This window comes from Temnothorax americanus, unplaced genomic scaffold (assembly GCF_048541705.1).
Source record: "Temnothorax americanus isolate GAGA-0224 unplaced genomic scaffold, ASM4854170v1 Scaffold1, whole genome shotgun sequence".
Classification (NCBI taxonomy): domain Eukaryota; kingdom Metazoa; phylum Arthropoda; class Insecta; order Hymenoptera; family Formicidae; genus Temnothorax; species Temnothorax americanus.
In genome coordinates, this window is record NW_027509230.1 from 5,938,513 (window position 1) to 5,964,704 (window position 26,192).

The 26,192-nt window shown below is 40.5% G+C and overlaps 2 protein-coding genes across 4 annotated transcripts in view; both read left to right on the plus strand.

The window, feature by feature from the left end:
* The first annotated feature begins 583 nt into the window (after positions 1–583).
* Kto (mediator complex subunit kohtalo) lies at positions 584–11,048 on the plus strand. Its single transcript, XM_077426091.1, has 12 exons — positions 584–1,601; positions 1,864–2,630; positions 2,740–3,520; positions 3,804–4,129; positions 4,337–4,868; positions 4,954–5,547; positions 5,633–7,347; positions 7,464–7,892; positions 7,981–8,464; positions 8,818–9,089; positions 9,508–9,669; positions 9,763–11,048. The coding sequence occupies exons 1-12, from the start codon at positions 1,055–1,057 to the stop codon at positions 9,988–9,990; spliced, it is 6,837 nt and encodes a 2,278-aa protein (XP_077282217.1). The 5' UTR covers positions 584–1,054; the 3' UTR covers positions 9,991–11,048.
* A 1,726-nt stretch (positions 11,049–12,774) lies between these two features.
* Rbp6 (RNA-binding protein 6) overlaps positions 12,775–26,192 on the plus strand; it is a 634,317-nt gene continuing 620,899 nt past the window's right edge. For all 3 annotated transcript variants that reach the window (XM_077406163.1, XM_077406176.1, XM_077406184.1), the window contains exons 1-3: positions 12,775–12,902; positions 13,788–14,205; positions 14,337–14,380. The gene's annotated coding sequence lies outside the window, so the exon portion shown is untranslated. The remainder of the gene's footprint in view (positions 12,903–13,787; positions 14,206–14,336; positions 14,381–26,192) is intronic.

Sequence of the window (26,192 nt, forward strand, 5' to 3'; positions counted from 1 at the left end):
AAAGTCACTCTAACTAAAATGCTATAATGTACGTGACGTGAACTATAGATTTTAGTTACCCAGAGTGAGTTTTGGAACATGACCCAGGAAGATGACCGCTTCTCCTCTTTCCTTCTCACAACTGTGCAATATCGGACAAGGGAAGCATATCCATTGTTCTCTCATGCTCTCATTACGTTATCGCATCCGCTCGCGAATGTAAAGAATGATAACACATAACGCGCCGATATATATAACGTAAAAATAATAAAAAAATAAATAAACTACCATATGGTTCCGTTGGGGACATGAGAAAACAATAAACAGATGCACCCAAAAGGGATCGCAACTTAATCACCAATCAGATGTTGACCATGCAACCATTACTACAGTTCATTGGTGTCACGGTTACGGTCTCCAAAGGGACAAACCAGTCACAATGGAATATCTTTGAATCCGACTAATCACGTTCGATTGCTCGATGAGTGGCTGCAGCATTGGATGCACCATAAAATGTATTCTCTCTCTCTCTCTCTTACCTTAGGTTCAATTCAAACCTCTGTCTTATCATGAGACTTTGAGACTATATACATGACTATATACATACGTGAAACGTGAATTGAACGTGGACACCCAGCTGGGGCTGGGGACGGCTTGGAACAGCTGTAGTTTCTCGAGATAAGATATACGCCTGTGCACGCCTTTGTAGATACTCCGAAAGAGAGAAAATAGTGGGAGACGAACAGAGTGCAATTATGTAAATAATTTGCTCGCGCTGAACCTCGATCGTTCGATCATGCCCGGGTATACCTCAACGATGCACCATGCCGCGGTAGTACGGTGACATTGACAGCGTCGTTGCGGCTCGATGCGAATGTCGTTGTAATCTGTGATGATGCGCGTAAATGTAAATAAAACCTGCGACGTCGGTAGATAGACGTTGCTCACGTCGCGCGTACTCGTGATTAAAAAATACGGCGCGGAACGGCAACGGACCCGCTCGCGTCGTCGAGCCCGGCGACGCTCACGATCGGCGTTCCCTCGACGGCTGTATCCCCTCGCGTTTAATTGTACCATGATGGGAATATTGTACGAGAAGAGGCCGCTCAAGAGGCCGAGGCTGGGTCCCCCGGACGTCTACCCTCAGGAGCTGAAGCAAAAGGAGGACGAGCTCTCGCTTACGAATGTCAAGCATGGCTTTATGGCCACCACGACCCAGCTGACGGATGAGTCTGGAACGGGCAGAAATTACAATGTCACCGCTGCCAAGGTCGGCGCGTACTTCAACGCGATCCTCGCCAAGAAGGAGGAGCTCGCGACGATGCCCGACACCGGTAGGAAGAGACAGCAGATCAATCCCAAGGATAACTTCTGGCCTGTAACAGCTAGGACGAAGAACGGCATTGAGGCTTGGTTCAAGGATCTCTCGGGCAGCAAACCGTTGGTCGCTCTCGCGAAGAAGGCTCCAAATTTTAATAAAAAGGAAGAGATCTTTATGATGCTCTGCGAGTATCAGGTACCAATGCTGAGGGCAGCTTGGTTCATCAAACTCAGTTCGGCGTACACAGTTGCAGTCTCGGAAGCCAAGATAAAGAAGCGTCAGTTGCCTGATCCAACCACAGGTAACAACCACAATTCTATTTTGTGTTTGAAAGTTTTATTTTAATGAAATTGAGAAAATAACAGAGAATAACGTCAAAATTATTTTATTTACCTATTAAAGTGTATTGTATTTTTACTAAACTATTTCACGTTACATTATTTTTTATCACACGTAAAATTTATATCTTTTACTCTTTGGAGAGAGAGAGAGAGAGAGAGAGAGAGAGAGAGGATATTAAAAATATTAAATAATAAAAATATGATTGTTTTTTTTTCTGGCAGAATGGACAGGTACTCTCATAAAATTTTTGAAAGATCAGTTGTCTAAACTGCAAGAGTACTATCACATGGGCAATCATGTTGCTAATACTAGTAACAACAATAGCGCAACAAACAGTTCCTGTACCAGTAATGGGACTACTGCGCCAAATAGCAGCAGCAGCAGCAGCAGCAGCAACAGTAACAGCGCCAACAACAACAGCAACAATAACAGTGTTACTAATAACAACAGTGCGAGCAATAATGCGAGCAACAGCTCTGTCAATAATCAACCACCCACACCTACTTCAAGCAGTCAGTCTACGACGAGCAGTACGATGAATGAGGAGCATAAATTAGCGCTTAAACAATGGCATTACTGTATACAATTGGCTAAATATATGTTTGAAGAAGGCTTGCTGGATAGACAAGAATTGCTACAGTGGATTCTAGAATTGTTGGATAAAATTAGGTCTTCTCCTTCAGAAGATGGCATATTGAAGCTCCTATTGCCATTAGCTCTGCAATATTTAGAGGAGTTTATACAATCTGAATTACTGGCCAGACGACTAGCATATTTATGCTGTCGTAAATTGGCACATATGTGCAATAATGTTGAGAGCAACAACAATCCGCAGAGTCCGTCCATTACTAAGAACGAAGTTAATGGTAGCAAGGACACTACTGTTGTTACCCAAGGACAATTAAATCTCTTGACAGCTGCTTTCAATGATTATTTGACCTGTGCGCACCACAGAGATGTAATTTACAGTTTATCCACTATAATACAGGTAAACGATAGTTTTATTCTATGTTTTATAGCGCTACGTTACATTGCTTGTGGTAAGAATTGATCAAATTGATAGTATCGTGTGATAAAGAAATTTATTGAAATTTTAGGTCATAACATTAGAGTGTCCCACGTCATTGGTCTGGAACAGCGTTGGCGAAGGAAAGGCTCCGTCAGTTTTGAACGGATCACCCTTAGACTATTTACCGTGTCCTCCCGCAGCTTTGCCGTGTCCACCCGCGAGCTCTGGCAATCCTATAATGAAACAGCTAAGGATCGCGCAGGAAAATATAAGAGCTCGATCTCGGGCAGCTGAAGGCAGATGGTCGTGCGACAAGTGGCAACAAAGCAGCGCTGGAACGACGACCACTAAAGTGTTAGCCGCATTGGACGCCCTTGACCGGCACAGTTTTGATAAAATGGACGGCTCTAATTCGCTCGACACCCTGTACGGAAAAATCTTCGCACCACCACCGAAAGATAATTCCAACGAACGTGACACAAAAACGGAATATAATCCACAACAGGATTCTGCAGTAGTTGAAATTCTGTGTGAATGGGCTGTGAGTGCCGAACGTTGGGGGGAACACAGGGCGATGGCGGTTGCTAAACTTCTCGAAAAGAGACAGAGTGAAGCTACTGGCGAGACTAACGATAACGACGATAAAGACAGCACGTGTAGTAATGGGAGTCCGCCTGTGCTTCCGATCTTTCAACCGCTGCTTATGAAATTCTTAGACGTGGACGCACCGGTACTCGATAATACTTCGACTCAATCTAAGGCTCAATTTACAAATTTAGTTCACCTGTTCTCAGAATTGATAAGGCATGATGTTTTCTCACATGATGCATACATGTGCACTCTTATTTCGAGAGGTGATCTTATACAAGGTAGATATATATTTACCTATTTAAAAATTATTACTTAATTATTTTAGTTGCTTATAAAGAAATCATTGTAATTAAATTATTATGTGGATTTACATTTTAAAGTTAAAGAATGTGTATCTCGTGTTCTAAGCATATTTAATGTAATACGTTGGTACAAGAGACGCTACAACACGTTAACATATTGGAAGTAAATCGCAAAGATACTTAATGCAGACATTAAATGATTAATTCTATATAGATTAAAATATTTTAGAAATTTGCCTAATTGTTTTATTTTAATTAGGTCCGGTAGCTAGCAAACCCGGAACACCTAGCAATAGAGAGCCGATCGATGAAGATAGTCTCTTTCCGGGTATAGATTTAAAGCCGACTAAATTGGAAGTACCGGATCATGGACGTACTATGGATTACGATGATAGTAAAATCGATGACGATTTAGACAAGATATTGCAACACATTAAAGAAGATCAACAAAATAGCATGGATGCACCAGACAGCCCTAAAGAGGATGCATTGACTGGTCACGGAGGTCATGAAAGTCTTGATTCAAAAATGCCGTCAAGTCATAGCAGACACTTATTATACACCACTCATTTTCCGCTACCACAAGTAATTTTTTTAAATATATTTTTCTGTCAAATGATCTTTCACCAAATTTATGAGATACTAAGCTTCTCTAAACAAATGCTTAATATATTGTAAATTTAGTGGAATTATTAGATACAGATCATACACGTTTATCGTAATATTAATATTGCTAAATTCTTCTGCATACAATTTACAGACGTTATTTAATCTTTTGATATATATCTATAGGACGAGACATGTAGCCAGCACGACTGTAATCAGCGACATGTATTACTTTATGGTGTTGGACGTGTCAGAGATGAGGCCAGACATGTTGTTAAAAAAATGACTAAAGAAGTATGTAAATTGTTTGGGAAAAAATTCAGTATTGACGTTGCCGAAGGGGGCAAAGTAAAGAAGCATTCTCGTAGTGAATTCAATTTTGAAGCTGTTACTATGAAATTTCAAAATCTAAGTTATTTCGATCAACACGTTGTAACATGGCAGTGTGCTACGCAAGTGATAGAAATGTTGAATACATTTGCATTAGCTGGCTCATCTTATTTGCCAGTTCACGAGCATGTAGCCTTTCTTTTCGATCTGATGGAACTAGCATTAAATATATATGGCCTAATTGACGTTTGTATACAAATTCTGAAAGAATTACCAGAAGTGGAGGCACAATTGACAGCTAGAAATAGTCAATTAGTTCGAAGTTATACTACAAATCTAAGTTTATACGTGGTTGGCGTATTAAGAAGATATCACTGCTGTTTATTATGTAAGTGTTAATCGTCATCTTACACATATGTTTAGAGAGAGATTTTGTACATTATATTATATACATAAAAATTTGACTGTTACAGTATCACCCGAGCAGACGACAGCGGTATTTGATTTACTCTGCAAAGTAGTGAAACATGTATCAAATCCGAGCGACTGCAGTTCCGCCGAGCGATGCGTATTAGCACATTTATATGACTTATATTCGACCTGTTCTCTTTTGAAAACAAAATCACACGGAGTGGAGGCGTTTAGTAATGCATATCCGAAAATTCGAGCTGCTCTCTATAGCACATTGCAGCCAACGCCTTCGAGTCACGTTTACAATTCGCAATTTATGGTGGATGTCTTCAACAGCCCACGAAGGGGTGGAAAAATTGAACCGCAATGGGCGAGACAGTTGAACGAGACACCGGCCAATCGTTATAGCTTCGTTTGCAACGCGATTGTTGCGGTTTGCAGCGAGACGGATAACGATAAACTGAATGACATTGCTATAACGTGCGCGGAATTAACTGCTTGTTGCAATGCTCTCAATGCCGAATGGTTGGGAGTACTTATGGCACTTTGTTGCTCTTCCAACAGCTCTGCTTTCTACATCGATGTGTTAAATCAAGTTGATGTACAAGATTTAAGTATTCACAATTCTCTAGCTATATTCACATCGATTTTAATTGGTAAGTAGGATATATTTTGCACTTATTAAAAGATATATTACTTATCTCTCTCTGTTAATCTATCAACAGTTTGTTATATTTACAGCAAGGCATTGTTTCTCTTTGGAAGATTTCGTTGTGCATATAGCACTACCATCCTTGGTGAAAACTTGTAACGACGGTCGCGGAGATAATGATATCGAAGTGGAAGCAGGTGCACGTTTAACTTGTCACTTATTACTGAGACTCTTTAAAACTGTCGAGTGTCCGCAGCCGGCTTTGTATTCGGTCAGTACGAGTCCTCATCCGCTTCCAAGTGGAAATTCGAGAGGTTACAATATAAAATTGAGTTGTGATAGACATTTATTGGCAGCTGCACATAATAATATAAGAGTAGGACCAGTACTCGCAGTGCTGAAGGCTATATTAGTCGTGGGGGATGCTACAGCTGCTAAGCAGCCACCGAAAAAAGTCGATATACCCTTGAGCCATTCCAGTAAAGGAGGGGGCCCGGCCAGTGTTGGAGTCGGAGTCGGGGTGAGCAGTAGCGGGCCTGGTGAACTATCAATCAGCCATATTTTGGGAACTAGCGATATCTTGGGAGGCGGTGATGATCTTGGCCTCGATCTGGCTATGTCTTCGTCCAGTAGTAGCGCCGGCATGACAACGGAAAATGTTAAGGGATTTTCTGATTTTGCTCATCACGTCTTGCGTCAGATCTGCAGCCAAGAATGGGTGTTGGAGAGATGCTTACAAAATCCGGAAGAGCTTTGTCATCAAGACATGCTGCTGGACAATATGCTTACGCCACGACAAGCCCAAAAATTATTACATATGATCTGCTATCCCGAAACACCAACCGAAGCCTTTATCGATCAGAAGACACATATTACGAATATTTTGGAAAATTTGGAACAGTGGAGTCTAAGAATGTCCTGGTTAGATTTACAGCTTATGTACAAGCAATTTGCGCCAGGCTCCAGTGAACTTTCTCAATGGTTGGATACAGTTGCGAAAGCTGCAATCGACGTTTTTCAGTTGAACAATACCTTAAGTAATAAATCTGACAAAAGATCGGGTTCTATATGGTTAGTTGCTCCGTTAGTTTCCAAGTTGCCGAGTGCAGTGCAGGGCAGAGTATTGAAAGTGGCAGGGCAAGTATTAGAATCGGGTAATTGGTCGAAAACAGCAGGCCGCGAGAGAGGTAGATCCAAGTCGCCTTCATTGTTCAATCACCAACCATTTCTGTCACTTGTACTAACATGCCTGAAGGGTCAGGATGATCAAAGAGAAGGTTTACTGACATCCCTACATTCGCAGCTTTCGCAATTTTTAAATACTAGTAAGGAGGAGAAACATATCGGTTCTGAAGATCCTAAAACTAGAGAAGTATTACAAGACGCGTTGCAGTTAAGATTCAGTCTTGTTGGAGGTGTGTTTGATACGATACAAAGAAATACGACTGCTACGACGGACTGGGCGATTCTACTAGTTCAACTGGTCAGCTACGGTGTTATAGACTTGAATAATAATGCAGAATTATTTACAACCGTTATAGATATGCTAGCAACGCTAATTCACTCCACGTTAGTATCAGATTCGCAGTCCGAGAAAGACGAAAATAAAAAACACTATCAAAATCTAATGAAAAAATTGAAAAAAGAACTGGGTGATAGAAATTCTTCGAGTATTCGCTTTGTAAGGCAACTTCTACCGTTACCGAAGCTGACTATGGAAGTTATTACGTGCGAACCCGTTGGATGTTTGACTGATACTAAAGGCAACAAGATCGCTGGATTCGACAGCATCGACAAAAAGCAGGTATATTTGGATCGGTTTCTATTTTGAGAAGTATTTAATTTTTTTAAATTTTTTTATTGTGAAAAAACATAATGTTAGTATATGCAAAATGTATAACGTATTGTATTTAAAATTAGGGACTGCAAGTATGCGATTCTCAAAGAGTGTCAGCATGGGAAATCTTAGAAGGTCATAAAAATCCTGCACCACTTTCCTGGGCTTGGTTTAGAGCGGTCCGATTGGAACGCAAACCGCTTACATATCAGAATGCGCATAAACTCTTGCGATATCACACACACAGTCAAATTCGTCCAGCCAGCCATTATCTGGAGCCACCTCCATTACCACCGGAAGATCTGGAGCCGGATAAAAAGGAATCGGAACCTGGCAAAGCGGACACTCCGATGAGTATCGATTCACCAGGTCGAGTCGGTGGCAGTGTTGGTAGCACCGGAGTTGGTAATGCGAATACTAATGGTAAAGGGAAAGCCATGAAAAATAAACGACATAACAGACGAGCGAAAGGTGCTGCTACGCCTACAACACCTATATCGCAACAGATGCAAGTGAGTTTAACTGTGCAATATAATATGAGGAAACAAAAGTCATCATTAATACATCATTATTACATTTCTTTCTTTTTATAATTAACAGCAACCACCATCTCAATTGCAACAAATGGCATTCAGTAATCAACAAGCTCCTGTTGCACAACAGCCCGGAATGTTCACTGGACAACCCCCACAACCCCAACAGCAATGGTACAGTAATCAGCAAACACACACACCCGCGCAGCAGTACGGATATCAACAGTTGCCGCCTGCACCGGTCGGTGGACCACGTTACGAGAGACCGGGAATGAATAATCAATCCAAACAAGCTCTGTCGAATATGTTACGTTTACGATTACCGTCCAATCAATTTATGGGATCGCAACAACAGCCACCGAATGCCACACCGGTTGCCGGACCAAACGCGTTTCAAGGAATGCAGAGGCAACAGTTTATCAGGCAACAATTGAGAGCGCAGCACGGAGCGCCTGGCATAAATCCACAACAAGGCATGTTTGCGGCACAGCAACAGCAGCAGCAGCAACAACAACAACAGCAGCAGAGTATATATGCCGGAATTCAACAAGGTATAAAAAAACGAGGTCTCAGGATATTATTAAAAGAATTGTATTAGCAGAAAGAGGCAGTGTCGTAATTATTATTTAATTTTCTTCCGAATATTTTTCAGTATTTTTTAATCTTTCAATCTATTATTTTTAAGTCTCAGTAAATTACTAGACTAAATTTTTTAAAATGTTAAAATCATAATAAACAGAATTAATAAGCGCGACGTATTGTAAAATATTAAGCAAGTACGATTTAACATGGAAAAAGTACAATATTAATGGTCGTAATGTGTAAATGCTAATGTCTTTTGCTGGATGCAATTAATATCTGTATATTTTTGTTTGAGCGTATGTTAATCAATTTTCTTCTGCAGGTATGAATCAAAATTATGCAGGATATGGTGGACAGCAAATGATACAGCAGCAACAGCAACAACAGCAACAGCAACAGACGCCACAGCAAACGCAACAGCAGCAGCAGCAGCAGTTGCTTCAACAACAGCAGCAGCAGCAACAAGGCATTTTGAATCAACAACAAAATATGATGTTTCCTAATCAGCAGCAAATGATGGGTCCGCAAAGAGGACAGGAGTATATGCCACAACAAAGAATGCAGCCTACCGCTACGAGGCCGCCATATTTACAGGTATGTTTAACAATAAGTATATATTCTTAATATCTAATATTATAATGAGATAATGAATTAATAATATAATGAGATAATTAACTCGAAACCAACCCTATTTATCTATATTTGTAAAAACAAATATACATGTTTACTTATATACCATATTTCTTTTCTAATCTTTATTTTCACTTTTCAAAATACACAAATATAACTTAGATAATGAATATTTTTGCTAAAAAAGGATTTAAAATATTTTTTAAGCTGAAGTAGATTACATTTGGCTTTATATATTTATTCTATACTTCCTAATGATAATTCTTATATAAATTAGCATCAACGCGATATTACGTTAGAACATGATAAAAAAAATAAGCGTAAGAATTGTTTTTCATAAGATTTAATAAATGTGCTAAAAAAATACATCGTATTCATTTAGGCGCCAAATGTAACAATGAACGCAATGGGACCAATGGGTGGAGGTGTGCAAAACCAACCTGCTCCTCCGTACCGACAATCTGCTGGAAAACCAGGTGCAGTAGGAGTGGCGGGGGTAGGCACGGCCAATGTCAGCTTGCAACAAAATCAGCAGTTCCAACAGGTATGCCTTTAAAAGATCATTCTAAGATATATTGCAGAAGTGCGATAAAGAATTCGTGAATTATTATTATTAATTGTCTTTACTTTTTTATAGCAACAAGCGATAAATCAGCAGCGTATGAGACAACAAATGTTGGCTATGCAGCAGCAGCAACAACAACAAGCACAGCAGCAGCAGCAGCAGGCCGCTCAACAGCAGCAACAGCAGCAGCAAGGTGCTGCTGGTGGTCAGCAACCAACGCCTCAACTCGTGACGCATTTACAGAGGCACTTGAGTCAACCACCGCAACATTCCTACTCGCATCAACCACCACCTTATTAGAGATTCAGGTTTTCTAACGGAAAAATTGAATTTGTTTAATATCTGTTGGTTAGATACGTAGAAATGAAAGCAGATTCATTGAATTCCAAACTGCTAAATAAGTAAACAAGGTTTGCGATGGAGCAAAAGACATGATCTAAAGGAAGATTTTTTTATTGGACTTGCAGTAATTTTTTATCAGTCAATATTTTATGTATTTGGCTACATACTACCGTATTTCTTAATACAATGGATATAACAAATTTTAAAAAATCATTTTCAAAATTTAATTAAATTGAATGCCAGGACTTTTACTAATTAGATGTTTCAATAACTAATTATTGCGACTACACTTTAGGTTAATTGGACATAAAAGAAGAGAATGCTTTGTGTATTATATACAATAGATTTTTTACGTCTGATGTGTCAAGAGTCATGTTTTAATGATCTTATTGACCCAATATGCTAAGGCAGGATATACAAATTCTAAATTGTAGCACATTTTTTCTTTTTTTATGTTAATTCTCTGTAAAGTATTAATAATATTGTTACGTCCCTGTGTTTTGTTTCTTTATAAATAATATTTGTAATATGCTCGAGCAATATAGACCAATCGAAGTAAGAAGACGATCATTTCTAGGTTTTTTAGATAAAGCAGACTGCAGGAGACATTTTCGAATGTTGAAATGTTATCTTGAGAAGACGTGTCGATTGCCATTACTTACATAGCGGATATTGTAACGGAACACGAAGCACAGGAATGTAACACTTATTATATGTAGTCTCTGAAGTATTGAATGACAATGATAGACATACGGTATAAGATCAGGCACACTATAATTTATATTATAAAGTAAATTTATCGTTACTGTTATCTGACTATTTAAACGGTATTTGTATATCATATTTTTTACATAGAATTATATATTAACACATTGATCGTGTATGATAGAAATAAAGATAAGTATTTAATGAGTGTACTCAGTAAGAAATGACAGTAGCGACTATAGAATTCACACAGACTCGAACAAAACTGCGTAATTCAAATAGTTGGCAAAATAAAGATAATAAATCAATAAGTTTCGAATTTAATTTCTAGCATGTGTCTCGATATTTTCCTCATTCCCGATATTGTACAAAAAGAAAAGAAATAAATAAACAAATTATCTCATTTAGTTTATTACATTAATACAGAGGCTGCGCTCCGATATTCATTGCGCTGATTTGCTGAAAATCTGAAATGCACGTAATAAGGTATTTTTAGCAAGTGCTGATATGGTCGCGATAATATCAACCTTAGATATATTCTAATAGTCTGGATATTTTTTCTAGAAAACTGCAACTCTATGGGTAAATAAAGCTTTTCTAAAAGGAAAACGATTATTATTATATTGAGTGATTGAGATCACGCTCGCAGATGCTCAATAATCGCTTTGCATTAATCCTATATAGATAAAAGCGTCATTTATATATCCACGGATTTGCGGTTTTTTAATAGCATCTCGCTGATGGTAATATTGTGAAAGTAGCGAGTCGCGTTATTGCGTGGATGACGGTTTCGGCGGTTATTTTCATGTCTTCACGATAGCTGGCTGCAGCGTTAGCTTTTCCATCGCGCGCACACAACGTACGTAATAATCGATTGAATCTTCCACACTTGGATATAATCACGTCTTACAAGTTATTCAGCTTGAGTTCAAATTCGATTAAAAATCATCGGTTTTTATTCGATCGCCACCTCTTGGAAGTTGGAAGGTCATCGAAAACTTACTTTAGACGACCTATCATTCGAGTATTTAATTTTTAGAGTAAAGGTCTACTTGATTATATATATTTTTTAAATACATGCATGTGTTTTTAATACATGTGACATACATGCGTTTAGTATATACGTGTTAATAATATATTTGTTGTGCCATATAAATTCTGTTAATAAAAGAAAATGGATTTATTTCATAACTAAAATAAAAAAGCAGCATAAACTACCTATATGCTCATTTTATTGCATCGATCAAAACCAATTTGGTAAAGCCAGCAACGTCGAAATTTTGTGTCGCGAGAGTTTGAAGTTCGATCGTTCGTTTTTGAAAAAATGTGTGAAATAAAATTATAGGTACAAGATATTTTTATTAATTATATTTATTTTTATATTGCAAGTGGTCAATGCAATAAAACAAGTATACGTTTTACGCTGCTTGTTACTTTCGTTGTGAAATAAATCCATTTTTCTTAATAACATCATAATTTATGCCGACTATATTAACACGTATTATATTGTCTAATTATCTAAATGCTTTATTATATATGTTACACGGCACGCGTAAAGTGCTGAATGGAACTCCACTCTGTGACTCTAACACGAATTTATATACCGATCGTTTAAAAGCTTCATATATTAATTACGTAAATTACGTTTCTCACAAGGTTTTAATTCGCGTACCGCTAATTAATGTCTGGAATTGAACGCAGTGTTAATTATAGTTAAATTACGGGATTGATCCTTAATTCGAATCTTAATACCGTCCCGGTCGCGCGATCGAATTTATTGTCACGCGTGAAAGAAAGAATCTACATGAAAAAATCGTGCATACATATAGATTCGCGGAAATCGCAGTATTTCTTTTCCACCTGCCGTTGCGTTTGTCGCTAGGGAGCTTTTCTCGGAATTCAAACAACGAATCATCTCATTGCTTTGGCCAATCGGGTGTTTTTGTTATCGCGCGCGTTGTAAGTTCGGCCACATACGCCGCGCGCGAGAAGTGGCCGAAGTTAGGAGGGGGGGGGGGCAGTTCTCATTTCCCATCAGGACACGGCCGCGATCGCTCATGGCCGCGACGCGGCGTGAATCAGTTGCTTCGATCGTAATCAATCGAATGAAGGCGGAGAGAGAGAGAGCCTCGGCCGATGGTCGGTCCATTGTCCGCGGAGTATCGGTAAGTTCGACGATATCTCGCGATCAGAATAACCGGACGTGGCCGCTTGTTGCAAGAAATGCGCGGGATGCGGGGTCGCGGGGTCACGCGTCACGCGTCGTCCAGCATAAGCGAGTACGCGACGCTTGCGGAGCTGCGTCTCTCCTCGTCTCCGAATCTCGCGCATATATTCGCAAGACGGTGGAATATCGTCCCGCGATTGAGGCCGGCCGCGCGGCGTTCGATAGTTTTACATTCACGAATCACGAGTGCACATATCAGAGGCATCCGAGCACCGTGCTTCACCTCTCTTTCTCTTGCAAGTACGCGACGCTTCATATATTCGTTTGACGCGAGTGCACGCGCCGTGCCGTGCGTCCGCAGCGCTCGCGGCCCTATTTTTTCAAGTCACTATTTTCGGAGTACACAGCGTGGAATAATACACACGATACGTGGAATCGCCGGTTCGGATTACGGAAAACAGATGTATCGAATGTTTATTTATAATACATATGTGCTTCGCGGAATTTATATCGACACCAAAGTGTGTATATCGCGTTCGATAATAATATATACATATATTGACTTTTTCTTTTCCATTCTTTCGGACGGATCTCGCTTTTCGCACGCGTCAACTTGACTCGCGTCTCGCGCTAGCGTCGTCGTCGTCGTCGTGTGTCGCGCGGCTTCCGAATGACGTCGTTTTCGGAGCACGGATAAATGATACGAGCGGACGCCAAATCAAGCTAACGTCACGACGTGTTTAATTAGCGATCGGTGTCTATTAACTATTAACGTCGTATGCTCAATCGTGTATCAATCGATTTAATTGATATTCGCGTCTTGATATTTAGCGATCATGGGGGATAGACACAATGTTGATAAATCAATGATTTATGATTACAGGTGAGCAATAAAGTCGTCTGACGAGCAACAAGTGTAGTGAAGCGTAGCGTCCACGCGACGCGCGACGGTCGTTTCCTGGCGAGTGAAGTTGGCCGCTTGATTTACGAAATTCTCTCCGCCGCCATGTTAAGACTCGCTCGTCGCGTCTACCTGCGGGGCATCACGGGCCGACGTTCGTAGCATTCGCGACGTAATTCTTCCATCGTCGTGTGACAAAGTACGCGCCGCGTCGCGAGGTTAATAATATCGGGAGTGCCGCGCAAAGTGTCGCGCGATCGTAAGTGAATATATTTTCGCGTCGGAGTCGTGTCGCGAGTGAGCGAGCCGACGGAGATGCGACGCGACATCGGCGGTGGCCGACCACGGAGAGGAGGAGGGGGGCCTGGGAGGCATCGGGTGACAGCGGAGCAAACGTGAGGTAAGTAATTGTAATTTATTTATTATTTTGCTGTCATCCCCTTTGCATCATAGTGCGATTCTGTAACTCGTTATGCGGCATCGTTGTCGTTACTCGGGCACTGCTTTAACGTAAAAATATTTATGTTTCAGATCAGTGCGGGGTTACAACTCCGCTGTTGCGCGCATATCGGCCGGTGAGTGATTTTTTATTTCAACGATACAGTTCCCTTTCCCGATAGTTCTAATCTTCTAATCGACGTCCTGCACATATATATGTATAACATACGCAAATGAGCCGAGCCTTTAATTATCACACATTTGCGTAAAGACCTCGTATTGATATATTTATTAAAATAAAATTATTGCGCAAATTATATAGGGCGCGTATTCAAAATATTTAGAAACATAATGCGTAATATAGCGGGCAGAACATCATTATCCATTTGATTTAATATTTTGCTTTGATCCGACCGTTCCGAAGTAAATCCGCGATACCTAATAAAGCCGCATTTTTTGGCGAGCGCGCATCGCGTCCCATCCCGTCAAGCCCGAAAGCTCCTGATAGTGGCTTAGCCCAGGATCCGCCGGTCAGTCGACGGATTAAGGTATCTCTCGGCGGCCGCGCGTAATCTCTCCCCGCCAACGGACATTTTCGCCACCCAAAATCGTTTATCGTCTCCACGCTCCCGTTACGTTAACCGTTTGAACGCGCTATCGTACAACGGCGCAGCGCTTCCGCGAGTTCCGCGTCGTCATATTTCTCCGTTATCCCCGTCTATCTCCGCAAAACAGGCTCTTTCGCGCACGAAATTACTCATACGCCGAAATGCACCGATTTTCGTTTTTTTCTTTTTCTTGTTTTTCTTTTATTATCCGTATCGAGAGATTTATCCTATCCGCGTTGATCGCTTTCGCCATTAAAGGCATATGTGTATGCACGTATGTGTATATATATCTATACATATATCATTGATTTATGGGTTTGTAAGATCACTGCAAGTCAAAGTGTGTTATTTTAGCCGAAGTTCTTCTTACGAATTTCTTTCCGTTTTAAATCGCGTCATTTAACACGATTGAACGTATTGAATGGCGTAATTTATAAACGTATTTTATATAAAAATATTTGTGAAGTTAATATCGTTCGTGATTAATGAAACTTTAATTAGATTTCGTAAAAGAGGATACAAGCTTCATATATGATACACACGCGTTAGTTTTAGAACAGCGTTTTTATACCGTCATTTTATACATTTTTAAACCGTCGCGTCGTTTCAATTTTATCTCAGTTTTTCAGATATATATATAATACGATACTCAATAACCTCATTATTTCTACAGTTTTGAAAGAGTTGAAACATTACGTGAAATAATGCGAATACATTCGATTACTTTTATCTTTATCTTCGATTTGTTTATACCGTCATTTTATACATTTTTAAACCGTCGCGTCGTTTCAATTTTATCTCAGTTTTTCAGATATATATAATACGATACTCAATAACCTCATTATTTCTACAGTTTTGAAAGAGTTGAAACATTACGTGAAAAATAATGCAAATACATTCGATTACTTTTATCTTTATCTTCGATTTGTTTATACCGTCATTTTATACATTTTTAAACCGTCGCGTCGTTTCAATTTTATCTCAGTTTTTCAGATATATATAATACGATACTCAATAACCTCATTATTTCTACAGTTTTGAAAGAGTTGAAACATTACGTGAAAAATAATGCAAATACATTCGATTACTTTTATCTTTATCTTCGATTTGTTTAGATTGAATATTGATTAAATAAAACGAACTTCTCGATCGCTATGGTATTTTCGTTTCTGCTTCAGATATGGAACCGTATCGCGATATTCTTCTACTCGGTATGTAGAAGTAACGGTTTGACATTAACGCGGTAGGACCTTTACTTAAAGGGACCTTCGGGTTGCCGCGACATTTCCGGCATGAGAATGCAACTTTTCGTATCGACGATACCCGACGACGCCCGGCGCGGGCGTCGCGGTTGTTTTATGTCGCGTCGCGCGTTCTCGGCTTACTCACAAAGACGTTCCTCTTCTTATTCGTCCACGTCGACCACGTCGGCAAGACCGAAGGATGGATGGAGAGGACGCGTATGCGGGGAGGGATGTATCGGGGGATGAGTCCGGCTGCTTCTTGCCGAGTTGACGATAAACTTTCGTACAAGTTAAATACGAGCGGGATGAAGATGCATTACCCGCGAGCGCGTACCTCGCGCCGGCGGCGGTGGACGCCACTAAATTGAAGGAAGATTCGGTTCCGGAAAACTGAAAGGAAGCGAACGGACGAAACGAGTTTCGCGATTTCTTTGTGCGGCAACGATTCAAAGGGATTTCCTCTCGCCTCGTTCGAGAGGTTCGGGAGTAGAGAGCCACGAATCTTTTCTTTCTCGAATCTCGGGCTGATCATGACGCTTTCACCTTTATTCTATTTATCGTTGAATCATCAGTTCTCTTCACCGTATATCTCTCATAACAATGGGACTGTAAAAGACATAAAATCTTTTATTCGATCAGAAGCGGAGAACGTTGTAAGATATCTTCGCAAACAAAATGAATAAATTTCTTTTTGACGGTTAAGATTGAAATAGTAATAATTGATAAAGGCATGTCTTCTTTATATAAAAAATTAAATTGTGCTAACTTAATTTTATTATCATTTTTCTACTTAAAGTTATAATACTTGTCGACGTTAAGATGTAATTCCTGATATGGCAAAGAATTAGAAGATAGCACAAATAAATTTTATGAAATTTATTTTTAAATCTCGAGTGAAACTTAGGGCAACGTATTTCGTGCTTTTCAAGCTCCATTCAAACGAGAACGTTTAACAATGACAGCTATGAAAGCTACAAATGTAGCTTTCATTTCTAATTATAAATGCAAATTTATTATTTAAATATACGTAGGGGAGGTAATCTTTTAACCCTTGATTCAACCTTAAAAATAGGACAATAGCTTTTAACGAGTTAAACGAAAAGCTGTATTTCATCTTTGGATGTAATTCACGAAAACGCTGACGTAACTTACACCAGAATTATAACAAGGTCGGGCAACGAGATTGCCTTTGTTTCCGGAAAAGCATAAACGTCACGTCCTATTATTCCTATCCTTATATAATTAGTTGAACGGATATCGTACCGGGGATTTAGTATATGTATCTTTATCCGATTTGTTTTATTTGTTTTGTAATAGCGCGCATATTTGTATATTATTAAAACAATTTACAACTATTCAATTATTGTAATTATATGAACATGTTTTTTAATGCTCAGATTAGGCCTTATTTTTTGGCAGAAATATTTTCGATAAGTATATCGCGCGTTTGGCGTTATTCGATTTCTTTCTTTCGTCCTTATCTATTTTGTCTGTCTGAATATTCAAGCGCAAGCAGATTAACAAGTCAATCAGTCGAGTGTTAACGAGGTCAACGGAATACCGCATCTCTTACGCCAGTCGATCCGCGCGAGTTCACGTCGAGCAGGAGCGTAAAAGCTCGCCGTGGTTCGGCGAGCAAATTAAAAATCAGGATACATCGGCGGACGTGACGATGGGGTCTCTCTCGAGGCCTTCGATTCCCCCTGTGGCCACATCCTACGTGCGGTGGTTGTTCACGGTGGTGGTTGCGACGCGGCGCGGCGTGTATTAGCCGGCGCGCGAGATGCAGGTCTGGAAGGCCTGAAGGGCCTGAGTTGGCAATAGTGAAGTGCACCCACTCGTTGCGACACTCGTGAGCGGCCTCATTGTCTTTCGAGAGAGTCTCCTCCAGCCTTATCCTGCCCCCTCCCCCTTCCCCTCCCCCGCGCCCCACAACGTTCTTCTCTTATAGTCCCTTCTCATCCTCGTGGCTTGTTCTGCCTGCGCCTTCGCACAACTCGCCTTCCCTCTTACACACCCTCGCTGTCCCCTTTTCTTTGACATCGTTCGTCCGATCCGACGAGCAACCCTCTCGGGACACGTCGGTACGGTAGGTCCCGTTTTTGCGCTACACGAGTCTGAGGCACTGAGGGTCGAGGGGAGGCCGGGACACGAAGATGCAGTCTTGTCCTGTCTTGGCTTGTCTCGCCTTGTCTTGTCTTAACAAGCTTATGCAGCACTCTCCAACTGCATCGGTCGCCACCTTCTAGTCGATATCCTCGTCTCTGGAAAGATGCTGCGGAATACCGAAATATCTACCATCTAGTCTAAGCTTATCTATATCGAATAGATTTTCTTACAAAGATGATATAGATGCGGCTTATTATTAGTTTTAATGAAAGGATATCACGCTCTAATTCAAGTTTTCGGTGGAGTAGTTTGATAAGCTTGTCACTTGTTGATTGATCAATCGATGCAATAAAAATTATCAGTTTAGTATAGGACACATTACATGGAATTTCACGGAGAATGTCGCATAACTACTTTACGTATTCTTTTCTATATTTATAACAGTTCATGCAAAATATCTTAAATTTCTTTTGAAATTGTTTTTCATTTAATTATTATATGAATGAAGGAAGTTGAGGTTAGTAGATTAAAAATACATGGATGTTAAATTCGTATAGATTCCGCTTGATTCTGGGGTATTCGCGTACGCTTTATCGGTTCATTATACGCAAGATCGATGGCATCTACGAGGCCGTAACATTTTTCGGATAAGACCCGGCCGGTCTAACCCTCCGTCGCTTTCTTGGTCGTTGTTTGTACGTGCGTGTGCGCGCCCCGCAGACTCGTCTTATCTTAGCGTTTCCGGTCCAGCGAGCCGGAAATGCGTAATAGAGGGAGTAGACGAGTAGACGTGAGGGACCAGCAGGGCGAAACGCGAGAGAAAGAACGCGAGCACGTGCGGAAAATGGAGAGGGGAAACACGCGCGAATATCGCGTCTGATATAACGAGCACCCTCACTCTTTTTCTCTGTCTCTGTCTCTTTCTTTTTCTCTTTTTTTTTCTCCCATCTGACTTCCGCAAACTAATCCCGTTCAAAATCCCAAAGTCCCTTTCGAAAATTATAAACCGGACTATTCTGTTTCAACGGCATTATTATACAGCTTTTCGCAATCTCATATAATTCTGTCACGTGCATTTGAATAAGAATGGGAAATGCTTATTAATTTGAAAAGCAAAACGCGTCATTTATTTTTATTTATTTAAAAAATGAAATTTGAAACGCAAATAAATATTTGTTAAAATGCAAATGACTTTTCTGCACTAAGCAATCGGTGATTGTTTTAAGTTAAAGAAACACATAAAATGAAAACCGCGAGAATTGAATTTTCCCAATTGAATTTGTTTTAATCGTCAGATAATAGCGTTTGACTTTCGTTTTACGTCTAATTTTCAAGATTAATCCACTTTTGGAAGCGTTGAAAGAATCGAGCGTGGCGAAGCACCGCTTTTGTTTAACTTTCTCCTCGGCGATAATGTCGAATTGGAGCGATTATGCCGCAATGTGAATGGAAAAAGGGCAGTTCGAAAGAAACTTTCCTTGTGGCGAGCGTGGAGCGGAAACGGACGACTGCCACTGTCGTTTGTTTAACTTTTGCGACGATTCCCGACGTTTTTGCATCGGTTAGAGGGGCACCCCCTCTTTTTCACTCTTCCTTCTCGCGCCCCCACTCTGTCCCCTTTCATCCACCCTTCGCGACTTCGCGGCGATTCCTTGCTGTTCCTCTTTCTAACTTCGGTCTTTTCCCTACTGTCGCAAACAAACAAGCTGCAGGCTCGAACTTCAGTCTCGAACTCGCTTGGCGAGACTTGACGGAACCTTCGGCAACTTTCAAATGCAATTTTCGAATTCGTTTCTCCACTGCAGTTTTCGGGGTCAGATATGGGTTGACCGACGCGCGTAACGTCACCCTCGCCGGACATAAAATACCTCTAAATATATATCGCACCGTGAGCGGTTAACCCTTATCATATATACTTTTGACAACGTGAGAATCACTCGATAGTTAGCAACTTTTAATTAATTTATCAAACGATTATTTATAGATATAATTAATTTTTTGACACTTCTGGCAATGTCTATGTCTATGTCTATAACATTATAAAGAACATTTTTAACGGCTTTTTATACTCAAAACTTTGTTCTCATTCTATATTATTGATCTACTTTTACAATCTACATTCATGCTGGACGTATTTCAATTATCATTTCAATGTCAATTTCTCGTTCTTACATCCTATTCTGATACTACCCCTATCTTACATCTGTAAGTCATTGGATCTACTTCATGATCTACTTCTATTATCAGCCGTTCAATATCAATTTTATTCGTTATACATTTGCCATTCTTATTTCCGAAGCCCGCGTATTCCATATCATCGGCGCACTACGGTCAGTGCTTCGACCATCTTTTCAATCTACCGACAATCTACCGACAATCTACTTCAACAATCTTTTCAATTTCAATGCCGCTCGTTCGTATTAAATTTCATAAATGCAACGGGACGTATAGCGCACTAAAGGGAGGGGGCAGGGGGGGGAGGAGGAGACGCCGAGTAAGAAAGAGGAACCGCGACCTGATCGAATCTCGATCGAGAGAGAGCACTATCGTTCCAAACTCCGTGAGATCGCGTGCGTTATTTATGGAGGCGGCCGATAGCGATAAGGACAGCAAATCGAGCGAACTCACAATCGGACCAAGCTGTATTCAATTCCGGCTCATAATTGTTAAAGTGGAAAAGTTTCAATGCGCCATATCCACCCATGCCACCCTCGCGGCATTCCCAATCCTTCCGCCTCCCCGCCACCCCTTTTTTCCCTCGTCGTTTCTCACTCGATCCCCAGGAGAGCGAGTGTGCCCTTTTTTTCTTCCGCGTCCCGTTTCCGCATTCGTTTCTACGAGTTTCGGACTATCGCACGGTATCGGACTTTCCGTGAGTTTACGAGAGAGAAAGAGAAAGCGAACGAAAGAGAGAAAGAGAGAGAGGGAGAGGGAGAGGGAGAGGGAGAGGGAGATTTCCGTCTACACTGTCTACACCATAAAGGTAAATTTTCCCGTTCCGTTTCAGCGATTGGCGAACAACCGAATGACGGGGGTCTTTTACGTTGTCCCACTCACAATCAGAACAGAAACGTAATCCCATTCCCTTTGTTACAAAAGGATGTAACGCCGTTTTCGTTTCCGCTGTTTTCGCTTCCGCCGTTTTACAATTTCATCGACGCATACGACATGAGAATCTAGAAATGACTTAATCATAATAATTTAATAAGAAAACTTCAGTGTGCTATAGATATCTCATGCAATTCAAACGTACTACGTTCCATTTGAGTTTTTCTCTCAGTTCCTGTATGTGTATTAGTCAATTTCATGTTATGTAACACGTGCCGTTTATACACTACTGTCGAGAAAGTCGATTACTAAATATGAAACTGTTCCGAACCGATGCCGCTTTACTAAATCCCGCCAGTTCTAATAATACCTCTAACAAGATTCACTATTGGAATTTTTGAAATAGTCCTTTCCCGATTTCAGCTGTATTATTAAATCTGCTCGTTGCCGGCCAAAACGAGTCGATAAGACTTTATAATATTTCGAAATCGAGCGTCAGATGGCCGGGTGCAACCATGCGCACGTATTTTATCTTACAACCGTGGATCTGTATTTCATACTATAAAAAGCTATATAATTAATTAAAGCAATTGCTATGTAAACGTTACGTTCTCCAAAGATGAGATACTGTCAATTAAAAATACAATTAGAAATATTACAATGTCTATAAAACCATTAGTTAAAAATATATTTCTATATAAAAATATCAGATTGTTAAAGTAAGAAATTAATTCAGTTAATAATTGTAACAACGCCATATCTGCGAAAGCTAGAAAGTTAACAATTTAACTTTTAAACATGGTCACGAGCGGTAATTTGTCACACAGCTGTGGAGAATCGTAGAAATATATATTGAATATTTTTAACTTCGGGACGTTTAACGTCGCGTTCCAACGAAAATATTTCGATTTTTCTCACGAGCGTTATTCGCACGCGTCGCGCCGAAGCGGCGACAGCGGCGCGCAAAAAAATATCAATATCAATTTCAATTGCGGCGAAACTCGATCATCTCCGCTGAAGGAATATTTGCGCATTTCGACTGCCGCCCGCAACGAGCCTCCATACATCCATTTCGCGGCTATGGAAAAAGCTGTGGGTACACCGGGTTATTGACCCCTCCGCCTTCTATCGGAGGCTCTATCGGCGTCCTCCATCGCGCTACCGGGCGATTCAAATCGACGCGGCCGGATTTACGAGTCGTGCGGGCTATGCTCGACGGGCGTTAAAAGCGAGCGCTTTCACGCCCGGGGACATTTAACGTTAAATCCAAGCACGACCACGAAAACAATTCTGGCGTGGCGCGTAAATATTTTTTCGCATTGCACGATCAAAATGCGAGTATTGTTCCTGCAAAATGCAATCGCTTTCCTCTCTCCTCGCGGAGAGAGGAAAAAGAATCTGATGTGATGGAGGAGACGGCATTTAATCTTCGATGCCTGAAAATTTAAAATCCGGTCAGTGGAACACATATGAGACTTATTTCGTTGCTGTGTAATGTAATTAGGTTGTTATGTTCGCTATAAGTTCTAAAGAATATTGCGATTTATTAACCGAAATAAAAGTTTACTCTTATCTTCTCTTATTTTTAATTTACTGCCGCGTTATAACAACGGAATATTATATAATTGTGTTAGAAAGTTGAGATCGTAATTGAAAACTTTGATTCTACGGCCCGTCGAATCAGCCTATCTCGCCGCAGGGGAAAGACCGATTCTTATTATTTCTGTATTTGCATGCACGCTTTCGCGTTTGGAGACAAAAAACACGCGAATTGCGACGCGAAGGGCAAAACTTGGCGCGTTACCAGTGGCTCTCTTTCCTCTCTCCTCTCTCTCCGACCCCCTTATTTTTCCGCATAAATGCAGTCGGGACGATTCCCTTCCAATTATCCTTAAGGATTAATCCGCTTTTCGACGTTAGCCGGTTGTTGGCGATTATAAACGCGCCAATGGGACACGATGGAGGATGGCGCCGCGCGATTAGGTGCGAGTGTGACGGCCGACGGCGGTTGCACAAACAACAAGATGGCCGCCGGCGGGGCTTCTCCGGCGCCCCTCCTCTCTCTCTCTCTCTCTCTCTCTCTCTCTCTCTCTCTCTTTCTGCCGGGGGATGCGCCGCGACGCCAGCCTGGCCCGCGGACGAAAGGGTTGTTTTGCGAAAGGAGAGAACGCCGCGCGTACCTTGTCAATTCTTTCCGAATGTCTGGCCGTTTGAAATATTGGCCGAGCCGCATTGCAAAGCCAACCCGACTCCTCCTACCCTCTCGGCCCCCGTCCCCGTCTTCCTGTCCTCCTCCTTCCACCGCACCTCTGGCGATCCTGCGGATTCCGCAATTGTTAAAAACAACACGAATATCTAACCTGAATATTTTCGAGCCGAGCTGTGCAGTGTGCACCTCGAAATGGGACACATTCGACGCCAATGTCACTCGCGTTGCGTCGAATTTTCGTCTTCATCGCTCAGTGACTTCCGGATTTTTCGTTATATGGATGAATCTTTTTGCTGGGACATGAAAAGACGTGTGCGAAGCGGAGAATGACCAATATATTTATTGTTATACCCGAGGATTACTCAATATTGAAGATAAAGTATTACATCTGTATATGATGTTCTCTCGGATGTTCTCTTACAATTAGATTAGATAATCCTACAATTTTCTTTACTGCATTACTGTATCTTGTATTTAAAAGTCTAATTGTAAGTTTTGATAAATTTCCATTTCTATGAAACGCTAACGTAATTGGGAACTCAATGCTCGACCATGCGATTAGTGAAAAGATTTATCCAATTAGCGGAGCCATCCCCAATGACGAAGATAAGACATGTCGCGCCCACGTCGTCGATAAGCATCGCAAATAATTAATATATCCCGCGTGAACGTGAGAAGGACCCATCATATAGAGGCTCTCCGCTCGACATGATTTCTCGATCCTCAATCTGTTTGCCGCTAAAAGTAATTTCTCCGAGATTTTTATTCCGCGATGCAATTAAACAGAAAAAGAGGATATTTATTAATACCCGCGTCAGTGTTTCTGAGTGTTTTCACTCAAGAATTTAGCTGAAATTAATCTTGAAATAAGTAAATTTTAAGAGATCTCAATTTGATATTTGTTACATTATATTTGCAATCGCGGCGCGATTCAAATGAGAAATTTAGATGACGTTTGTTTTAAGACACGGTTTGAATTTTGTTTCTGAATTTTGCGGTTCAATATTTGATTCTTGAGAGAAGCTTGAGATATGGCATTTGTTGTATTCTACAAGTCGTACACCTGAATCGTATTTGGAATATGATTATTCTCAAAATATTGTTTATCCTGTAACGTAAATGATATTACAATAGACAATAGATTCGATAATAATCCAAAAGTGAACGGGAAGAATAATGACACTAGGATAAATTATAGAAAAATTTGCTTGTATCTCAGCTTCGTCGCTCGCGTTCGCTCGTCCTCCCTTTCTCGTCGAATTTTTTTTTAGCTTGTGGAGTAATCAGCAATAAATCGGCGAGCGGCGCTAGCGAGCGATCGTAGGAGGTGGCAGGATGAGAAGAGGGCTCGGTAAGACGTCGAATAATTCGATTACTCGTCGGAGAAGTGTCACTTTGCCAGGCCATGCATCCAAGTGCAAGCGGAATTTCGTTAAGATGCTTCTCGTAACCGTCTCCACCGTCGCTTATCCGCCGCTTTTCCCGTGACATCTTTTTTCCGAAATATCCCGTATACGAAACGTTTTTGCGATAATATCGCGATGGGAAAGAACGTGGGAGAAATGTCGGGAAATGTGGCACGTAACTGTGACGAATGTAATCGAATGAAGATATTGAGATACTTCGGGGAAAAACATCACGTATATCTCAATTTCAAATTATTTGACGTTTTTTAGGATATCATATCAGCAGATGCGACGTACTATGATAAGATAAAGTGTTTTTTTATTATCTATTAGATATCAACCAGAAGAGTGTGAAAGCCACGGAGATGTGAAAAGATCCCGTTGTGTTGCACATTTATATAAAAGTTATGCGTGTTACTTTCGTACTGCGTATACGAAAAGAGAAGTAATTTTTGAATTTCCAAAAGCAAACGTGCGATTTTGCTACGGATTAATTTTAGGCGTGACTTGATAAACTCGAACAACTAGTCGAAAGCTTCTTACTTCCGGATAAGCCCCGAGACTAGATCGAACAATTGGGTTAAGTAAGTCAGATAGCCACGGGCCTCCGTCCGGACGTATAGTTATATAAGTATATAGTTAAGTATAGTTAGCATCGACCATATATTTCTGAGAATTACTCGATTTCAGAAGCCGGCTGAAGACTCGTTAATATCAAGTAACCGTTTTATAATAGGAAATTCTTTTGTGGAACATGATTTCCTACCCTTATCAAACTTTGCTGCTTTACTGATCTTAATATTAGTGATGGTAAATAATACATATTAATTTAACGTAACATTGAAATTAATAAAATTCAGACATAAAATTTCTTAATTTAGATTTATTCTTGTATTTCCTGTTTTATTATTAATTCTATTAATATCAGTTAACCCCGTTAGAGAGAGACATTGCAGTTTATCAGAGATTAAGAAACGTATTTAGAAAATCACGAGTTGTGATTTTTTGTGAATGTAACAACACCACTGGATTAAGTTTGTTATTTGACATTATTTCAACTCTTGCATACGCAAGAAAAATTAAATATATACAACGTCTCTACATTTGTCATTCTTAAAGTATCGACGTTTGCTTATTACTTCTCCCAGCAGAAGAATACAGGCTGGAGGACAACAAACCTATTAAATAGCATATCAAATATGTCCCGCCGAGTCGCATTCCGTCGCACGAAATATAAAAATCGGAGCGCCAAGGCAGAAATAGGATTTCAAGCCATACACGTCCTAGATGCATCTAGGAAAAATATTGCGCCCGGCTTATCAGGT

Coding starts and splice junctions, on each gene's coding strand:
- Kto (XM_077426091.1), top strand. CDS start 1,055: ATGATGGGAATATTGTACGAGAAGAGGCCGCTCAAGAGGCCGAGGCTG. Junction 4,130..4,336: donor CTCATTTTCCGCTACCACAA/GTAATTTTTTTA, acceptor ATATATCTATAG/GACGAGACATGTAGCCAGCA. Junction 4,869..4,953: donor ATATCACTGCTGTTTATTAT/GTAAGTGTTAAT, acceptor TGACTGTTACAG/TATCACCCGAGCAGACGACA.